Below are 19,336 nucleotides of genomic sequence, written 5' to 3' on the forward strand. Positions count from 1 at the left end.
TTGGGCTTCTTTACCTCAAAGGTCTGCTCAGTCATTGAGTGGGTTTAAAGGATGGTTTAAGTTTCAGCTCTCACTCCCCCATCATCCTGCTGTTCCCCCTCCTTCAAACACTCTTCTCCTATCTCCAAGTTCCTCAATTCCCTTTTATCCCCCCTTCCTCCTTCACCCCCTTCCTCCTTCACCACCCCCCCAACCCCATTCCCATCCACCTATATCATTTCCCTCTGATTTTACATTTCACTCCTTCACGTTATCTCACACCCTTCTGTCTTCTTTGCACCTAAAGCCTTTGTCACTTACTCCACCCATCTGCCGATCCCGTATCCACCTATCACTTGCCAGGCATTGTCTTTCTTTTCCAGTTTTCTCCCAAATGACAATCATTGGGGAAGAAGGGTCCTGGACCCAACGCATCGTCTATCCATCCATCCTCTCCACAGATATTGGCCAACCTGCTGAGATCCTCCAGGACTTTGTGCTATGCTCAAGATTCCAGCCTCTGCGGCACTTTACTGTGCGTGACCAAGTGTCTCTAGGTTTAAGGATGTCATATGTTTTTTAATGTATTAAGCCCGGGAAACAAAGCAATTTGGTGAATCAGACAGGAAAGAGTAAAGAGCCAACGCTGATCTGAATGATGGAAGAGTTGACACAAGGGACCACATGGTCTATGCAAGTGTAGAAACAAGGAAATGCATGTGCTGGTTTACAAAAGACAATAGACAATAGGTGCAGGAGGAGGCCATTCGGCCCTTTGAGCCAGCACCGCCATTCAATGTGATCATGGCTGATCATTCTCAATCAGTACCCCGTTCCTGCCTTCTCCCCATACCCACTGACTCCGCTATCCTTAAGAGCTCTATCCAGCTCTCTCTTGAATGCATTCAGAGAATTGGCCTCCACTGCCTTCTGAGGCAGAGAATTCCACAGATTCACAACTCTCTGACTGAAAAAGTTTTTCCTCATCTCAGTTCTAAAAGACACAGAGTGGTGGAGTAGCTCAGCGGATTCGGTCTGTGCAAGTGCTTTGTGTGACGTTAAGTGCTTGTCTGTGATACTGGCACCTCAAAATATAAAACTCGATCGATATACAGCAGTCAATAGCGCCGTGTGAACTGATACATGTGTATCTTCATGTCCACAGAAGAAGCACCAGTCTACGCCCATTCCCATTGATTTTCTCACACAACTTGAGGATACATGGTGCTGAGAAGGGAAATGTTATGTTTGACAAGGATGTGCAGGAGTTTTCAAATTTAACAATGGAAACTCTCCTTGTAAACAGAACTAGAAATATCCATTTTGGTGGAGAACTGCTCAAAATAGGTTTTGGCTGTGGGGTGTGGGGACGTTGTAAGCAAAGGTGGAGCAGGAAATCAGTTGTGGCTTGATGGGCTGCAGTCTCACTTCAAGCTCCACAGATCATTTGGCCCATACCTCAGCTTGTTGTGCTGGCGACATGGTCATGCAAGGTGCTGTGGAAATGTCACATCAATGAGCTGAGGGAGTTTCAGACGCTCGTACGGAATCCACAACCTCATTTGTGGATTTTCTCTCCAATTTGTCAGTGTAATGTTTAGGTTTATTATTGTCGTAGGTACTGAGGCACAGTGGAAAGCTGTTTTGTAGGTTATCCAAACAGGTCAGATAGACTATACATAGAAACAATCAAGTTCAACTCGTACAATAGGTAGAGCAAAGGGGGGGAAATACAGAGTGCAGAATATAGTTCTCGACATTGCAACACATCAGATCTATAGACAAAATCCAATGTCCGCAATGGGATAGAGGTTAACCCAGCTTATGGAAGAACTGTTCAGAAGCCTGATAACAGAAGGGGAATCTGGTACTGCACGTTCTCAAGCTTGATTACTTGCTTAATCAAGAGAAAAAAGAAAATTATTCAAAATCTCAGCTCTGCAGATAAAATCACGCACGAGTAATCACAGCCCAAATGGTTTTAATTTAATGCCTTAACGAATAATCTTTCAATTGCAATGTCGACTGTAATATCCATTGATTCTGACTAATATTCACTTCTATAGTTCCCTAAAGTTAGAGCTTACTAAAAAAAAAACAGAACTAACAAAAACCCAAATAGATTTCTGAAACTGAGCAGAACTGTGGACTTTCAGATTGCCTTGAATGTTAATATGTTTACCTCCATTCATCAATTTCTATTTCAATTACTGACCAAGTTAATAAGCTGATAACTGGTTCCAAATGAGAACCTGCTACATATCAAGAAATCTGTTAGTGTTGGCCCGATTTTGAACTCCAAAGTTTCCTGAGCCACAGAAATAATTCTCGAGCAGAAAGCTGAAAAATGTCTGAACACTCAAGAAAAGAAATTATATTGAAGTAGCGTGGTCTTTGCGCGATTTCATCAGCTCTCTTAATAATATACTTCTGCAAACTGCACCCATTGCTCTCAATGTTCTAAAAGAAAACAAAGGGAATATTTAACTGAGATGCGTTTTCCAGCTCACCAGTCAAAGCCAATCACTTACAGAGCATGTGTACTTCTGTAGGAGTGAAATGGGGGAACTAATAATCCAGATGTTCCAGTGTCAGAAATACAGGCGGCCATTCTCAGCACAAACCTCTGGAAAAGTTTCATCGGCAAGAATACAGGACAGCCACTCCCTCAAGCAGCATGGGGAAGAGATCTGAAGATAAACAATGAGCCAATGCCAACTGCCCTTTCATCACCAGTTGGAAGACCGAGACACACTGCATAGCTCTTGGAACATTTGCAGCTACTAAATATTGTCTACGAGCCATGAGACATTTGGAAGTCAAGGGGGTCAAAGCCTTTTCCCAGCTGTGAAAATTACAGTGAGAGAATCTTAGTGATGCAGTTACAAGGACTGGCAATGATAGAATCTTAGAATGGTTATGGTACAAGAGGTAGACATTCAGCCCACCGTCTCCATGGTAGCTTTGTGCCCATACAGGTCTCTTGACTCAGATTCTAAAGAAGGGTCCTAACCCGGAATCTCACCTATCCATTCTCTTCACAGATGCTGCCTGGCCCGCTGAGTTACTCTAGCACTATGTCTTTTACTGAAGATTCCAGCATCTGCAGTTCCTTGTGCCTACACCAAAGGAAGCAACCTGCTGCCATCCATGCATCCCCTCATCATTTAAAATAGTTCTATCAAATTTCTTGCCAAATCTGGCCATTTAAAGGCATCCAATCACCACAGTCCAGGGCAACCGGGGAGTTTATATTCAGGACAAGCTGCCAAGTTTTGATTGAATTGATTGAACGATACAGCATTGAAAAAAGGCCCTTCGGCCCACTGAGTCCATGCCAACCATCAATCACCTGTTCACGTTAGTTCAATGTCTTTCTCATCTTTCTCATCCACTCCCTACACTCCAAGGGCAATTTACAGAGGCCAATCAACCTACAAACCCATACGTCTTTGGGACGTGGGAGGAAATCGGAGCATCCGGATGAAGCCCATGGAGTCACAGGGGGAACGTGCAAACTCCACACAGGCAGCACCCAAGATCAGGATCACACCTGGTGCTGTGAAACAGCAGCCCTACAAGCTGCACCACTGTGCTGCCCTATTGATTGATATCCCATAGAGCATCTGTCGCTCCTCACCCTCTGCATTGTGCACTGGCTACAAAAGGTATCGCTGTGATTTGCTGACACCACTGTGGCAGCAGCCAAGGCTTCAACCAGGCGGCAGAACAAAGGCAATGCACGGACGGATGCTCCAACATGGAATCTCTGGAAATGAAATGGCCATTTTTCATGGATAATAGACAATAGACAATAGGTGCAGGAGGAGGCCATTCGGCCCTTCGAGCCAGCACCGCCATTCAATGTGATCATGGCTGATCATTCTCAATCAGTACCCCGTTCCTGCCTTCTCCCCATACCCCCTGACTCCGCTATCCTTAAGAGCTCTATCTAGCTCTCTCTTGAATGCATTCAGAGACTTGGCCTCCACTGCCTTCTGAGGCAGAGAATTCCACAGATTCACAACTCTCTGACTGAATTTTTTATTCCTCATCTCCGTTCTAAATGGCCTACCCCTTATTCTTAAACTGTGGCCCCTGGTTCTGGACTCCCCCAACATTGGGAACATGTTTCCTGCCTCTAACGTGTCCAACCCCTCAATAATCGTATACGTTTCGATAAGTGACGTATTGGGTTGGGATCTTTCTTCAGACTGATTGTGGGGGTGGGGTGGCGAAGCAGGAAGACGGGAGGGACAGGACAAAGCCTGGCAAGTATGCATTGGGTTGATATACAGGGGTGGGTGGGGGGGGGGGGTGAGGGCGGGGGAGAGTGAAAACCCACACCTCCAGATTCAGGGACAGTTTCTTCCCAGCTGTGATGAGGCAACTGAACCATCCTATCACCAACAAGAGAGCGGTCCTGACCTCCCATCTACTTCATTAGGGACCCACAGACTATCTTTAATGTGACTTTATCTTGCACTAAACGTTATTCCTTTCATCCTGTATCTGTACACTGTGGACAGCTTGACTGCAATCATATATTGTCTTTCCGTTGAGTGTAAAGCACGCAACAAAAAAGCTTTTGCTGTACCTCGCTTCACGTGACACTAAACTAAACAAGACAGAAAGTGAGTTGCAAATTGTGAAGCTAGAGGAAGAAATATAGATGGAAGGGGAGGAGGAGCAGGGGGGGGGGGGGGGAGAAATAGATGCGAGCACATCCTCCCTTTTCCCCCTAAACCTCCCCTTCCACCCTTCCCCGCCCCTCCCCTCCCCAGTGCCCCATCTGGTCTCACACCTATTCCCCCCCCCCCCCCCAACATTTCTTCCTCTAGCTTCACAATTTGCACCTCTCCAATCTTTTTGTGATTCTACAACTCATTTTGAAGAACGGTCCCGACCCAAAACGTCACCTGTCCGTTTTCTCCAGAGTTGCCGCTTGACCCGCTGAGTTACTCCAGCATTATTGTGTCTTGCTTTCTCAACCAGTATCTGCAGTTTCTTGGATCCAGGTGGCCATTCTTTCACGATTGCTGGGTCTATGAGAGTCCTGATGTGGCACCAATGCAGGAGCACAATCGCCATTGTTGGCAATATTTTCAGGCAGCAACTCTTCTTCTCAAAGGCATTGTCCACATCCATAATGTGAATAAAACTATGATAGATCATCAACCTGAACCATCACCATTTGCAAATCACTTGCTTAATATCCTCACATCTCCTGTTTCCATTTCAGATATTTAGTATCTGCAGTTACCTGAATAAAACGTCTTGTTGGGCCGCGAAGGAACAAGATGCCAGGGAGATGGTGTATATTGATTCAAATGGTAATTAAATAGGTTGCCTCTGATTTAAAAAAAATTATGATTCAGCACATTGACAACACAAGCCATGTACAGTGAAAGAAGTCGAATATATGGAAAGATCAAGAGTGAACGGTGACTCAAAAGGAACACACAAGACCGTGAGAGATGTTATCAGGGTGGACGTGGAGTAGATATTTCATCTGGTGGAAAAATTTGGAACTTGGAATCACTGTTTAAAGTAAGTGGTTACCTATTTAACTCGAAGATGAGGCAAACTTTCACCTGCCTAACTGCAGCTTCCACAAAAACCCCAGAGATTCGTTTACTCCTCCGTTTAAGTCAGAGTGACAGAGATCCTTGCATAGAAAATACTGGAGTAACTCAGCGGGTCAGGCAGCATCTCCAGAGGCAAGTGGATTGGTGACTTTTCGGATTGGGACCCTTCAGACGTAGAGTCTGACGAAGGGTCCTGACCTGAAATGGTCACCTATCCATGTCCTCCAGAGATGCTGCCTGACCCGCTGAGTTACTCCAGCACTTTGTGTTCATTGCAAGGTTCCAACATCTGCAGTTCATGGTGCTCTGTACATAGATCCTTGTTAAGCAAGAAATGGGTTTATCTGAGGGAGGGAAAATGTAGAAATCAGCCATAATGGCAGTAAAAAATGCAGCAGAGGTTTACTGTGTCACGGTTATGCTCAATATACACCGATCAGCCAAAACATTATGACCTGATGAGCCAAAACATGACGACTACCTGCCTAATATGCTGTTGGTCCTCCGTGTGCAGCCCCATACACAGCAGGGTGCGATGCATTGTGTATTGTGACACATTCCTCCCGTCTGGTCCGAACCAACAGAAGGTCCACTGTGGCACAAGTCACAGAAAATTTTAATGGTAGTCACTACCATTAAAATTTTCTGTGACTTGTGCCACAGTGGGCCTTCTGGTTGGTTCGGACCAGACGGGATAGCCTTCGTTGCCCTCGCGCATCGATGAGCCTTGGGCGCCCAACACCCTGTCGCCGGTTTGTGGTTTGTCCCTCCTCGGACCACTGTCGGTCGGTACTCACCACTGCTGACCGGGAGCACCCCACAAGCCTTGCCATTTCAGAGATGCTCTGACCCAGTCGTCTGGCCATAACAATTTGGCCCTTGTCAAAGTCGCTCAGGTCTTTACTCCTGCCCATTTCTCCTGCGTCCAACACATCAACCTCAAGAACTGACTGTTCACTTGCTGCCTAATATATCCCACCCCTTGACAGGTGCCATTGTAACAAGATAATCAATGTTATTCACTTCACCTGTCAGTGGTCATAATGTTTTGGCTGATCGGTGTATATTGTCTGTTTGAGAGGAATAACTGACTTTGGATGCAAGTTGCTAAAACTCTCCACTAGAGTTTCCACACATCATGTCTGTGGTGTCTTGTAGATTAGTTGAACATCAGCAGCAATGATATACTATCAATTCTTTTTTGTGCACAATCCGCAGGCATTGCCACTTTCATTTCACTGCACATCGTGTATGTGTATGTGACAAATAAATTTGACTTGACTTGATTGCTTTTAGACACAACATGGAAGCAGGCCCTTTGGTGCAGCAAGTCCACACTGACCATCGATCACCCATTCACACTAGTTATACGTCATTCCACCTTCTCATTCGCCCCCCACATATTGGGCAGCTTTAAAAAAAAAAAAGAGGTCAATTAACCTACAAACCTTCAAGTCTTCGGGATGTGGGAGGGAACTGGAACACACGGGGGAAGTCCACACGGACGCAGGGAGAAGGTGCAAACTCCACAAAGACAGCACCCAAGGTCAGGATTGAACCCAGGTTACTGGTGCTGTGAGGCAGTGGATCGACCAGCTATGCCACTGTGCTGTTTAATCAGATTACTGGAAGGATACGCCTTATGTTGTGGTGTAGCAATTAATCATATTCCTAAGAAGTCCTTGAATGTTTGTCACTGTTTGACTGTCATAACCTATGCCAAAATACAGATAAATCTAGATATGGATGATTAATTATTTCATGGGACACAATGTCCATTCATACTGCACCTACTGGGTTCAGATGCAAGCCAATTCTGCTCTCCGCAAGGGAGTTATTCCAGAGTTAGATTCAGCATTGAGCTGGATTCACAAGTAATAATTGAACTGGAGCTGCGGTACTAAATGTAAGATCTGTTGACAACAGACAGAGTCCTCGCGCTCCTGGTTCCTCAAGCTGACAAATCCAAGTTCCACAATAATTTAAATCAATTATTTACCAGGTGAGTGTTTGAAAGGCAAACGGTGAGGCTGGTGAAACTGAGCAATGTCTGCTCATTCAAGGCCATTTGTCTGGTTTTCCAGGCAACAGCATTCCATTTATTGTGCAAACAGTTGGGGGTTTCCGAAACTAAACTGGGCACCGAGTGATAGAGAAATGCAGCACGGAAACAGGCCCTTCGGCACACGGAGTCCATACTGACCGTCAAACACTCCCTTTAGAATAACACTCATCCATGTAATTCTCTCCACAGTCCCCGTCCTCCCCTCCCCGGGTACCAAATTCTATCACTCATCCACACACTAGGGAGCAACCAGCAGAGGCCAATTATCCCACCAACCCACAGGCCTTTGGGATGTGGGAAGAAACCAGAGGAAACCCATGCAGTCACAGGGAGAAAGTGCAAACTCCTCACAGACAACACCAGAGATCAGTGATGAACCCAGGTCCTGGCAGTGTGGGGTAGCAATTCTAGTCCTTTAGCACAGCGCGGCCCATAAATGACCCACTTATGTTCCTCATCACCTTGGTCCAAAGTTTAAGTACCACAGTCCCTTACCCAAAGACTGCAGCAACTGAGGACCATTTGTCAACGTACGTGGACGTTGTGGACTTGGTTTCATTTAGATGGGTTGCGATAGCAACTGATAGCAGTGGAGCTGGTAAAGCTGCTGCCTCGAAGTGCCAGAGAGACGGGTTCAATTCCTACCTCGGGTGTTGTCTGTGTGGACCGCGTAGGTTCCTTTCTGGTACTACAGATTCTTCCCTCAGCGCAAAGACGTGCCGGTATTCAGGAATGTGTGGGAAAAGTAATCGGTTGAAATGTGTGGGAATAGATTTATTACTTGAAAACTTTCATTTCTTGTGACAGAAGTTCTGGTCTTAGACCATAAGACAAAGAAGCAGGGTTAAGCCATTTGGCCCATTGGGTCTACTCCTCATGGCTGATCTATTTTTCCCAATCAACCCCATTCTCTTGCCTTCTCCCCATAACTTTTGACGCCCTTACTAATCAAGAGCCCACCCGTGTTCTCCAGGGATGCTGCCTGACCCTCTGAGTTACTCCAGCACTTTGTGTTCAGCGTTTAGCTCCATTTAAAGTAAATGCAGGAGGTACAATCCACCAGCATTGAAGGGCAAGATCTTGGCCAATAGGCCTGCAATTCCCAGTCTCCATCACTACCTTCCAAACTCCCCCTCCTAAAAAATGACCCAAGAAACAGGACCTTTGGCCCACCCAAGACGCAGCCCAAAAATGGTCTGGATCTGGATTCAGGTCAGGTGGGAACATTATTCCCTTTATGTCCCCAACATTGGTGACCTCAGTCACGGTTAAACAATTGTACAACTCTGAATCTGAGGAAGGGTTCTAGCCCGAAGTGACACCCGTCCTTTCTCTCCAGAGATGCTGCCTGACCTGCTGAGTTACTCCAGCATTTTATGTCTATCTTCGGTATAAACCAGCATCTGTAGTTCCTTCCTACACAGCTCTAAAACAGAGTATGCTTCGGAATAAACACGCTTCATTTCAGCAAAATATCATGACAAAAAGAACAGTAGTCCTTTGAAACCTGGCAATGAAAACCAAATGATGAAAACATCAAGCGTTAAATCTTTCCACTAAGGGATTCCCTACATATGGACTTTGCAGTATTAAGAGCAACTTACAGTAAATCACTTATTTAAAACTACTCAATCGTCTTAAGGACTGGGAGCCCAGACAAGGAAAAGATTACTCAGGAAAACAGAAAGGGACATATAACTGTGCACCAGGCCCAGCCTGCCATGCCCAAGTTCCATGGGCCTATTGCACTACAAACATTATTTAAGGGAAGTACACTGTGACTCACATGGAAAAGTTAAATTGGATCAGTGTCAGTGGTTCAGGAGACTGGAAAAAGGACTGGTTACGGAGAAAAACTAAAAGTGTGCCAAAACAGTAAAGCGATACATTGGTGTTACTGTACAACAACAGGAATTAATGAGAAACAGCACTCACCCAACCGGAAAGGTTAAATCCCTAACTCTGTGCAGTTACTGAGCCTGGTTTGGAGTGAGTCACAGAGTCAGAGATATACAGCATGGAAACAGATCCTTCAATCCAATTTGACCATGCGATTTGGCCAAGATGTCTCTCTAAGATTTCCCATTTGCCTGCATTATCCCTCCAGATCTTCCCTCACCATGTACCTGTCCAAACGGCTTTATAACATGGTCACTATATCGGCCTCTGGAACCTCCTCTGGCAGTTAGTTGTGGCACGGTGGCGCAGCGATAGAGTTGCTGCCTTACAGAGCCAGAGACCCACGTTTGATCCTGACCCCGGGTGCTGTGTGTGTGCAGAGCTTGTACATTCATTTCACCTGTCAGTGGTCATAATGTTTTGGCTGATCGGTGTAAGTTGCCCATCAGTTCCCCGTTACATCTTCAATCTCTCACCTTAATCCTATGCCCTCTAGTTTTAGATTCCCCCACACTAAGAAAACAACTGTGACAATCCACCTTATCAGTGCCTCTCATGATTTCATAAACCTTTAAGGTCACCCATTTGCCACCTAAGCTCCAAAGAAAAAAGTCCCACTCTATCCAAACTCTCCTTATAACTCCAGCCCTCCAGTCCTGGTGACAAACCTTGCGAATCTTTTCTGCACTCTCTCCAGCTTCAGTGACTGGAAGAATATGGAAATTGGAAATGTTAGCAAATTTACTCCAGTGACTTCTCTCAAGTGGCAAAAGTGTTAACTGGGCAACAGGGTGGCACAGTGGTGCAAGACGGTAGAACTGCTGCCTTACAGCGCCAGAGAACCGGGTTCGACCCCGACCTCGGGTGCTGTCTGTGTGGAGTTTGCACGTTCTCCCCGTGACTGCATGGCTTTCCTCTGGGTGCTCCGGTTTCCTCCCACATCCCAAAAACATGCCGGTTGGTGCACTAATTGATTTCTATTAAAAAAAATGCCTCTAATATGTAGAGAAGTGGGGTAACATAGAACTAGTGTGAACAGGTGATCGATGGTCAGCATGGACTCGGTGGGCTAACGTGTGTAGGAAGGAACTGCAGATGCTGGTTTAAACCGGAGATACACACAAAAAGCTGGAGTAACTCAATGGGAGAGGCAGCATCTCTGGAGAGAAGGAATGGGTGGCGTTTCGGGGTCAGGAAGGGTCTCGATCAGAAACGTCACCCATTCCTTCTCTCCAGAGATGCTGCCTGTCCCGCTGAGCTTTTTGTGTCTGTCTTCGGTGGGCCAAGGACCTGTATCACCTGAGATGATAGGACTGGTTTAGTTCAGTACCTCTTCCAAAACAGAGCAACTGACAACACAGCATTCCTCCAGGTGTGCTCGGGAGATCAGCCTAGATAGAAACATAGAAAATAGGTGCAGAAGTAGGCCATTCGGCCCTTCGAGCCTGCACCGCCATTCAATATGATCATGGCTGATCATCCAGCTCAGTAACCTATAGAAACATAGAAAATAGGTGTAGGAGTAGGCCATTCGGCCCTTCTTAGTGTGGCCTAGATTAGTGTGCTTCAGTCGTGGAGTAGGGCTTGCACTCCAACGGTAAAGTGGTGCTGTCTGGACTGCAGCTAGAACTTGAATAGGCTGGACAATGGGAAAGGCAAGAATTTGAGAGATTTGGTGTGAATAAATGATTTCCACCAAGTTTAGAACAAGGGAAGGAATAAAATGTAAGGCAGGCAGAATGGATTTAAGAGACTCATTAGAGAGCGTAGGGGAATGAAGAACTCGAGAATGGTTGAAGCATCTCCCAGTGCCTTGTTGGAGTCACATGTAACAGTCAGGAGGCAGTAGGGGTGGGGCGGAGGTAATTAGAAAGGGAGGAGACCACTGTGGAAGCTACTTCTGGAGTGCAATGTGATAAATTGTGACAGGGGAGCTATGTGAGGATGCTCTTTCTCGACTTCAGCTCTGCCTTTAACACGGTCATCCCGAGCAGACTGGTCACCAAACTTTCCGACCTTGGATTTTCCCTAACCATCTGCAAATGGATCAAGGACTTCCTGACCAACCGCCCCCAGACAGTCAAAATAGGCCCTCACCTCTCCTCCACCATTACACTGAGCACCGGCTCACCACAGGGCTGTGTGTTGAGCCCCATCCTTTACTCCCTCTACACTCACGACTGCGCCCCCACCCATCCCACCAACACCATCATCAAGTTCGCGGATGACACGACTGTGGTTGGACTTATCTCAGAAGGAGATGAGACAGCCTATAGGGATGAAATCCAAAGGCTGGCAGCATGGTGTTCAGTGAACAATCTGGTCCTGAACTCCTCCAAAACAAAGGAACTTATAATTGACTTTAGAAAAACCAGTGGAGATTACGACCCACTCTACATCAATGGGGTCTGCGTGGAAAGGGTACCAGCTTTCAGGTTCCTGGGTACGCACATCGCAGAGGATCTCACCTGGTCTACCAACACCATCACCACAGTAAAGAAGGCACAGCAGAGACTCCACTTCCTGAGGATCCTCAGGAAAACCAACCTGCAGGAGAAGCTCATGTTGTCCTTCTATCGCTGCTCCATCGAGAGTGTGCTGGCATACTGTATAACCACATGGTATGCCAGCTGCTCAGAAAAGGACAGGAAGGCCCTTCAGAGGGTCATCACGACGGCCCAGAAAATCATCGGCTGCTCACTGCCCTCCCTGGAGCACCTGTTCAGCCTGCGCTGCCTCAGTAGAGCAGGCAAAATAATAAAAGACCCATCCCACCCCGGCCACCGTCTGTTTGTTCATCTGCCCTCTGGTCGACGTTTCAGGTCAATCAAATCCCGAACAAACAGACTTAAGAACAGTTTTTACCCCAGGGCCATACGAGAACTGAACACTACCTGTGCACTAGGCAACACCGTTAAAAAATCTTGTACTTAATTTAATTGTATTTATGTATTTATTTGTTTTTGCATTTATTGCATATATGTTTGTACGCACCGTCAGGATTGGCTATTTTTTAATTTCGTTGTACTCGTTGCAATGACAATAAATGAATATTATTATTATTATTAAATTAACGTTAATCATAAATGTAGTACCACACCTAAAATGATAAGGTTCATTTTTCTTTCAGCTGCCAACTAACTTTGCTTTGACAACCATTCTGCCTTTGTTTCAGAGTTCTAGCTACCTCATTCCTTTATTTGACAAAATGTCACGTGGGTGGTGCTGCTGGAGTGAGCCCCTGCAATGGGCCACTCACCATCAATGATCGGCATCAATGGCTTCTTGTGCACCCACGCCTTTTTGCTGTGCCGGCCCCGATGATTTCTGGTAAGGTAATTTAAGGTAAGAATTCAGGAATAAGTAGTGAATGACAAAGGCAGACACAAAAAGCTGGAGTAACTCAGCGGGACAGGCAGAATCTCAGGAGAGAAGGAATGGGTGACGTTAATCACAAGACTGTAATCCCAGAAATAGCAGATTACAAGAGACAATAAAGTGTTGCAAGAGTTACAAGAGCAGATGGGAGAAATTGGCTCAAGAGGCAATGAGAATGGATTCAGCAACGACAGGAGATAGAGCAGACATGGGTTAAATGTTTAAATGGTCAAAGATCTTCAGATCCCTATGGATTTCAGAGCTGTCTCCGGTTCCTGGAGATCTTTTCCCAGTGAACTGTTTTAGACAACAACACAGAATAACAGGTGGTTGGTGATGTGTTGTGGAAGTGCAATGAGGAGGTGGGGAGCTGTGCTGAGATGATTCCCCGTGATTGTGTACACAGCTGGAAAGCTGCAGCTTTACACGCGGCCCTGTGCTTTACACGCGGCCCTGTGCTTTACACGCGGCCCTGTGCTTTACACGCGGCCCTGTGCTTTACACGCGGCCCTGTGCTTTACACGCGGCCCTGTGCTTTACACGCGGCCCTGTGCTTTACACGCGGCCCTGTGCTTTACACGCGGCCCTGTGCTTTACACGCGGCCCTGTGCTTTACACGCGGCCCTGTGCTTTACACGCGGCCCTGTGCTTTACACGCGGCCCTGTGCTTTACACGCGGCCCTGTGCTTTACACGCGGCCCTGTGCTTTACACGCGGCCCTGTGCTTTACACGCGGCCCTGTGCTTTACACGCGGCCCTGTGCTTTACACGCGGCCCTGTGCTTTACACGCGGCCCTGTGCATTGAGTTGCTGCAGGCGAACAAAGAAAAGTTGACTGAAAGGCAGCTGCTGCTTTTCACCCAACCACATCCCCAGGACCAGCACAGACCATTGTCTGACGGAGAAGCCCCACTCTCTCAGCTGCACAAGGTGTGTGGCCGAGCAAACCCGGGCAGAGAGGCACAAAACTAAATCACGAGCTCAAGAAACGCTTTTTAAAAAAAACAATAAGACTATGTTGTTCAATCCCAATGGCTGGTGAACATTGAGAGGCAGAGTCGAGTGGGGCCACCATTTTAACAAAGAAAGGGATATCACTCCAAGGGCCCCACGAGAGACAATGGCGTTTTTTTTTACAGATACAAACTCTACTGAGTATGACATTATTCAATGTACAGACATTAAAAATGAAGATTTTTTTTCATGTTTTTTGACCTGCATATATTTTAGTTTATTTAGTTTACTTTAGAGATACAGTATAGAAACACACCCTCCGGCCCACTGTCTATGCCAACCATCATTCACGCTAGTCCTATGTTATCCCACTTTCTCATCCACTCCCTAGACAATAGAAGTCAATAAGCTTACAAACTCACAATGTGGGAGGAACTTGGAGCATCTGTAGGAAACGCATGCGGTCACAGGAAGATCGTGCAAACTCCCCACAACCTGTAAGTTTATCACAAATAAAGTTTATTTTTGAAATTATATTTTCAAAAACTACCCTAGTTGTTAAACGGCAGAGAACCTTGCTCATTTAGAGGAGTCCTGCCGCATCATCAATTATTGTTGAGGTAAATTATTATTCCTTTTGCACCCCCCCCCCCCCCCCCCCCCCCCCCATCAGTTTCTATATTATTTGCATTTTAAGGGAACATCTTTACGAGATAAGTCATTTAAAACTGGGGTGTGTAGAAACTTCTCCTCTTGGAGAGTGATGAACCTCTGGCATTCTCTGCCCCTGAGGGTGCTGGAGGACATTATCATTAGGTATCAAAGGCAGCGCCTTTACCACCTCAGACAGTTGAGGAAATTCAGAGACTCTCTGAGGATCCTTCAGTGCTTCTACTCTGGGGCTGTAGAAAGCATCTTGTCCAGAAACATCACAATCTGGTTTGGGAACAGCTCTGCCCAGGACAGGAAGGCTCTGCGGAGAGTAGTACGTTCGGCTGAACGCTCCATGGGAACTACACTCGTCCCCCTGCAGGACCTATACATTAGGAGGTGCAGATCCAGAGCCAGCAACATTATGGGGGACCCCTACCATCCCAGCAACGGACTGTTCCAGCTGCTACGGTCAGGCAAACGCCTCCGCTGTCACGCTGTGAAAACAGAGAGGATGAGACGGAGTTTCTTCCCACAGGCCACCAGGACTGTTAACTCTCATATCACCAGGGACTAATTTAAATGACTGTATTAATTTATTTTTTGTGTTAAAATTTTTTCTTCTATTCTGTTTTGTAGTTTAGCACAATCCACAGGCATTGCCACTTTCATTTCACTGCACATCTTGTATACGTATGTGACAAATAAACTTGACTTGACTTGACTTGTATAGGTACGTGGAGATGGATAAGTATTTGAACGAGAGGAGTTGTGGGCTGTAGGGAACTGGCAGAGGCGTTGAGGCCAGCTTAGATCAGCTGTGACCGTGGCCCTTGCCCAGGGGCTGATTATGGCAGGGGATGCTTGAGGGGCTTCATGATCTTACCCTGATCCCAATTCCTTGTGGTTGTGATCTTTGTGGACGAGTTTGGTTGCAGGTCCCACTGGGTGTAGGCAACCCTCTCAATTGTGTTGCTGTTGTGCTGCATGTCTCCCAGGCTCACCGTTTACGACACATCACACAGGTAGAGGTTTAATTCCCTGGTAACTGGTCTCATTAGTACAATTGGTTTCGTCACAGAGATATTCCATTTGTTTGTGTATCTGCACCCACCGCTGCCAGACAGTGTAAACTAACTTGTGCCACAAGTAAACTTCTGGAGGAACTCAGCAGGTCAGGCAGCTTACGTGGAGGCAAAGAAACAGTCGACATTTTAGGTCGATTTGCCGTGTCAGAACTCGCTGGCTCTAACGGGAAAACTCACCTGCTTTTCCCTCTTTTCCAGTTCTGAAAAAGGGTCCGAGGCTTAAAACGAGAACTCTGTTTCTCTCTCCATAGATGCTGCCTGACCTGCTGAGTGTTTCCTGCTATTTCTCCTTTTATTTCAGGTTTCAAACATAAGGTCATAAGCTCATAAGGGATAGGAATAGAATTAGGCCGTTGGTCCCATCAAGTCTACTCCGCCATTCATGATTGATCCATCTCTCCCTCCTAATCCCATTCTCTGCCTTCTCCCCATAACCTCTGACGCCTGTACTAACCAAGAATCTTTTTTAACCTCGTCTTGCTAGATGCTTAGGCAGAGACTAATCTTCGCCCTTCTCTAGACTGAATGCAGACACCCACATTCAGGTCTTATAACGAGTTCCCATTTTTTTCTGGTTTTGTTATGTTCTCTTTACTCTCAGGATTTTTTTTGATCCTGTGAATCGCTTCCTTTTTAGCTCCTTTTTCCATTTCCCTTGTTCCATTCCCTTTCCTGACCCACCAACTGAGCACCGGCTTTCCTTCCTCAACGCACCATAGAACTGCCTGTGTAAAATGGAGTCGAACATTTCCAATGCTTTTATTGTGATGTTACGCACCAGAACGGCATAGCAGCACCTTGTTGTATACAAAACAAAAGCACGAACCATTTCCAATTACACCAGCATTGACACAAATCAAAAGAGGCAAGTCTTGCAAAGATTAGAAAGCAACAAGGCTTAAGGGAGGTTGTTTCTATCAAAAGATATCTAAATAGCCTAGAACGACAGGTAAAATTGTGATCAGTTTCTTCTTTGCATGCAGCGGTTTCACCAATACAGCTCCCACAAGGTTGCATATTCAAGAAATCTATGGTTCAGCACCTCTACCTGCACGTTTCACTTTTATTGATGATAGAACAGTTGACTTTCGATTGAGTTGTTTGGGGGTACAGCATGGAATCCATGCAGCAGCATATCAGCCCACTGAGTCCACACCGACTCAGGAACAGTCCCATGAAAGATATAAACATAGCACAAAAAGTAAGGAAATTTGTGTTTGGTAGATTATTTCTTTGTTGTAACAATGCTTTTTGGCAATAAATCTTATACCGTTGGAAAGCCTGTTTATTTCCCTTTTAAATGGTGCCACATTTGTAAGGAACATGCATTTGTGGGATGAGCAGCAGAGCTGAGTATATGGGTTGCGCCCGTGAAAAATCTGCCAAATCTTCTCTGCCAATGCCAAACGGCTTATTCTGCTGTTGCTATTGACTCATGTTTTGAGCTTCTGGTACCCCCAGGTGCTGACAATCAGGTGCCTGATTGGCACCTGATTGGCAGCATCTGTGAGCATGGGCCCTGCTACAGTGGTCAGTAGGTGTCTGCTCCAAGAATCGGCATGCCACGTTTGACTGATCTGGATAGGGCCCGTGCGATAGGGCAACTTCAAGCTGGTGTTCCGCAAAACCAAGTTGCGGCATTATTTGGAGTGAGCCCTAGTACCATCTCCAAAGTGAAGGCCAAGTTCCATATAACGGGGGATGTCAGAGACAGGCCGCGAAGTGGGCGTCCCAAGAAGACGACACCCGAAGAAGACCGTTTCCTCACCCTGTCAGCACTTAGGAACCGTAGGTTGTCTTCTACAGATTTGCAGTCAAGGTTTGCAGGACGATATGGCTGACGGCTCTCTGCCCAGACAATTCGGAACAGACTGCACGCAGCCGATCTCCGGTCTCATAGGGCTGCCAGGAGGCCTGCCATAACTGCCCTTCACCGTCAGGCCCGTTTGCGCTGGTGTCGGCAACATGTCTTGTTTCTTCAGACTTCAATCATCCAATCCACCAAACAACACCGAACAAGAGTCAATGGCAGAATAAGCTGTTTGGCATTGGCAGAGAAGATTTGGCAGATTTTTCATGGGCGCAACCCACATACTCAGCTCTGCTGCTCATCCCACAAATGCATGTTCCTTACAAATGTGGCACCATTTAAAAGGGAAATAAACAGGCTTTCCAACGGTATAAGATTTATTGCCAAGAAGCATTGTTACAACAAAGAAATAATCTACCAAACACAAATTTCCTTACTTTTTGTGCTATGTTTAGTATACAAGTGGTCAATTTCAGTGCTTTATTAACATTGTGAAATAAGCACACAGAATCCTGGAACCCTGAAGTAATTTGCAACATATCTCCATCCAAAGGAGCCAGTGGAATTGGATCCAAGGACACAGACTATCATGCATCACTAAGCACTAAAAGGAAGATCTCACTGTTAATTGGGCACTTTTCAGCATCAGAAGCCAACTGTTCAATCGACAATTAAGCTGAATGGACAGCTAGATATGCTGAGCTGTACATGAAGTGACAAAGCTTTATCACTGGTGAAGTTACAGTGTGCAAACAGGAATTCCTAACATGCCCACATATTTTTGTTGGGTTCATCCTTTCCTCAGCCTTGTGGTTTTCCAATTTCAGGTCTGCAGTTGTGGAAATCACAACAATGGATCCATACATACTGAACAAAAATAACAATTACATCACATTGGTCCCTTAAGACAGACTTGTAGCTTGTGTGTGTTGATGTAACAGCCACTTACCATCTCAGAGACAGAGTCAGCAAGATCTGGCAGCTTCTGAAAGTTATCAACTTCATCTTTTTGTGACTCTTCTGTAATGAGAAAAAGAACCATCATTTACCTTTTGGACAACAGAATGAATGTGTTAAATAGAAGTATGGAAAATGAAACGTAATCCAGCACTGACATTCATGGCTCTGAATCACAAGCACTTGCACAATGTTGCATCAGCAAAACATGTTGTCCACAGTTCTGTTGGGCTTTGTAATGAAAACATTAAAGAATTCATCAAACTAGATCAATTCCATAAATAAGTTACATCCAGCTTCATGCACCACATTGTAGCCTCCAAGTCAAGGATGTAGTGGGGAGATCAGAACCCATGGCTTAGGTCTACACTGTAGTTAAATTCAGAGGCAATGCTGCATCATTGGAGGATACCTTTTAGGATGTGATGTTAATCCAACCCAGCCTTTTATTTCTGCTTAATGCAAACATTTCCATCAATTTAATTCAAGATGGAGGAGGGGAGTGTGATAGTAATCCCCCAACCACCTCCACTGTATCCCAGCTCCCCCATGGATTTATCCCACAACTTAAAGTACTCATTGCGTCCACTTAAAATACCAAGTTAGACTAGCCCAGAAACAAAGAACTGCAGGCACTGGTTTATACCAAAGATAGACACAAAGCGCTGGAGTAACTCAGGAGGTCAGGCAGCATCTCTGCAGAAAAAGGGTAGGGATTGGGATCCTTATTCAGACATCAGACTCTCTGAGGAAGGGTCCCAACCCAAAATGTCACCCATCCATTTTCTCCCCAGAGATGCTGCCTGACCCGCTGAATTACTCCCTCCTGCACTTTGTGTCTATCTCAGGTACACTAGCCTGCCACGATTGTAATTTTATGTGGGATCCTCCCAGGCATAAATTAGCTGCCATGTTCCTTGACAACATTGACTCTGTAGGCAGTCGTCAGGTTACACAAAACTTTAGT

At 45.9% G+C, this 19,336-nt stretch overlaps 1 protein-coding gene across 5 annotated transcripts in view; it reads right to left on the reverse strand.

Annotated features, from left to right (window-relative positions):
- Positions 1-19,336, reverse strand: part of LOC144609075 (A-kinase anchor protein 13-like) — a 452,410-nt gene that overhangs the window by 201,168 nt on the left and 231,906 nt on the right. For all 5 annotated transcript variants that reach the window (XM_078427428.1, XM_078427427.1, XM_078427426.1 and 2 more), the window contains one exon: positions 18,362-18,432. In XM_078427428.1, coding sequence (XP_078283554.1) covers positions 18,362-18,432 — 71 coding nt within the window. The remainder of the gene's footprint in view (positions 1-18,361; positions 18,433-19,336) is intronic.

Source organism: Rhinoraja longicauda, chromosome 33, assembly GCF_053455715.1.
Source record: "Rhinoraja longicauda isolate Sanriku21f chromosome 33, sRhiLon1.1, whole genome shotgun sequence".
NCBI classification, from domain to species: domain Eukaryota; kingdom Metazoa; phylum Chordata; class Chondrichthyes; order Rajiformes; family Arhynchobatidae; genus Rhinoraja; species Rhinoraja longicauda.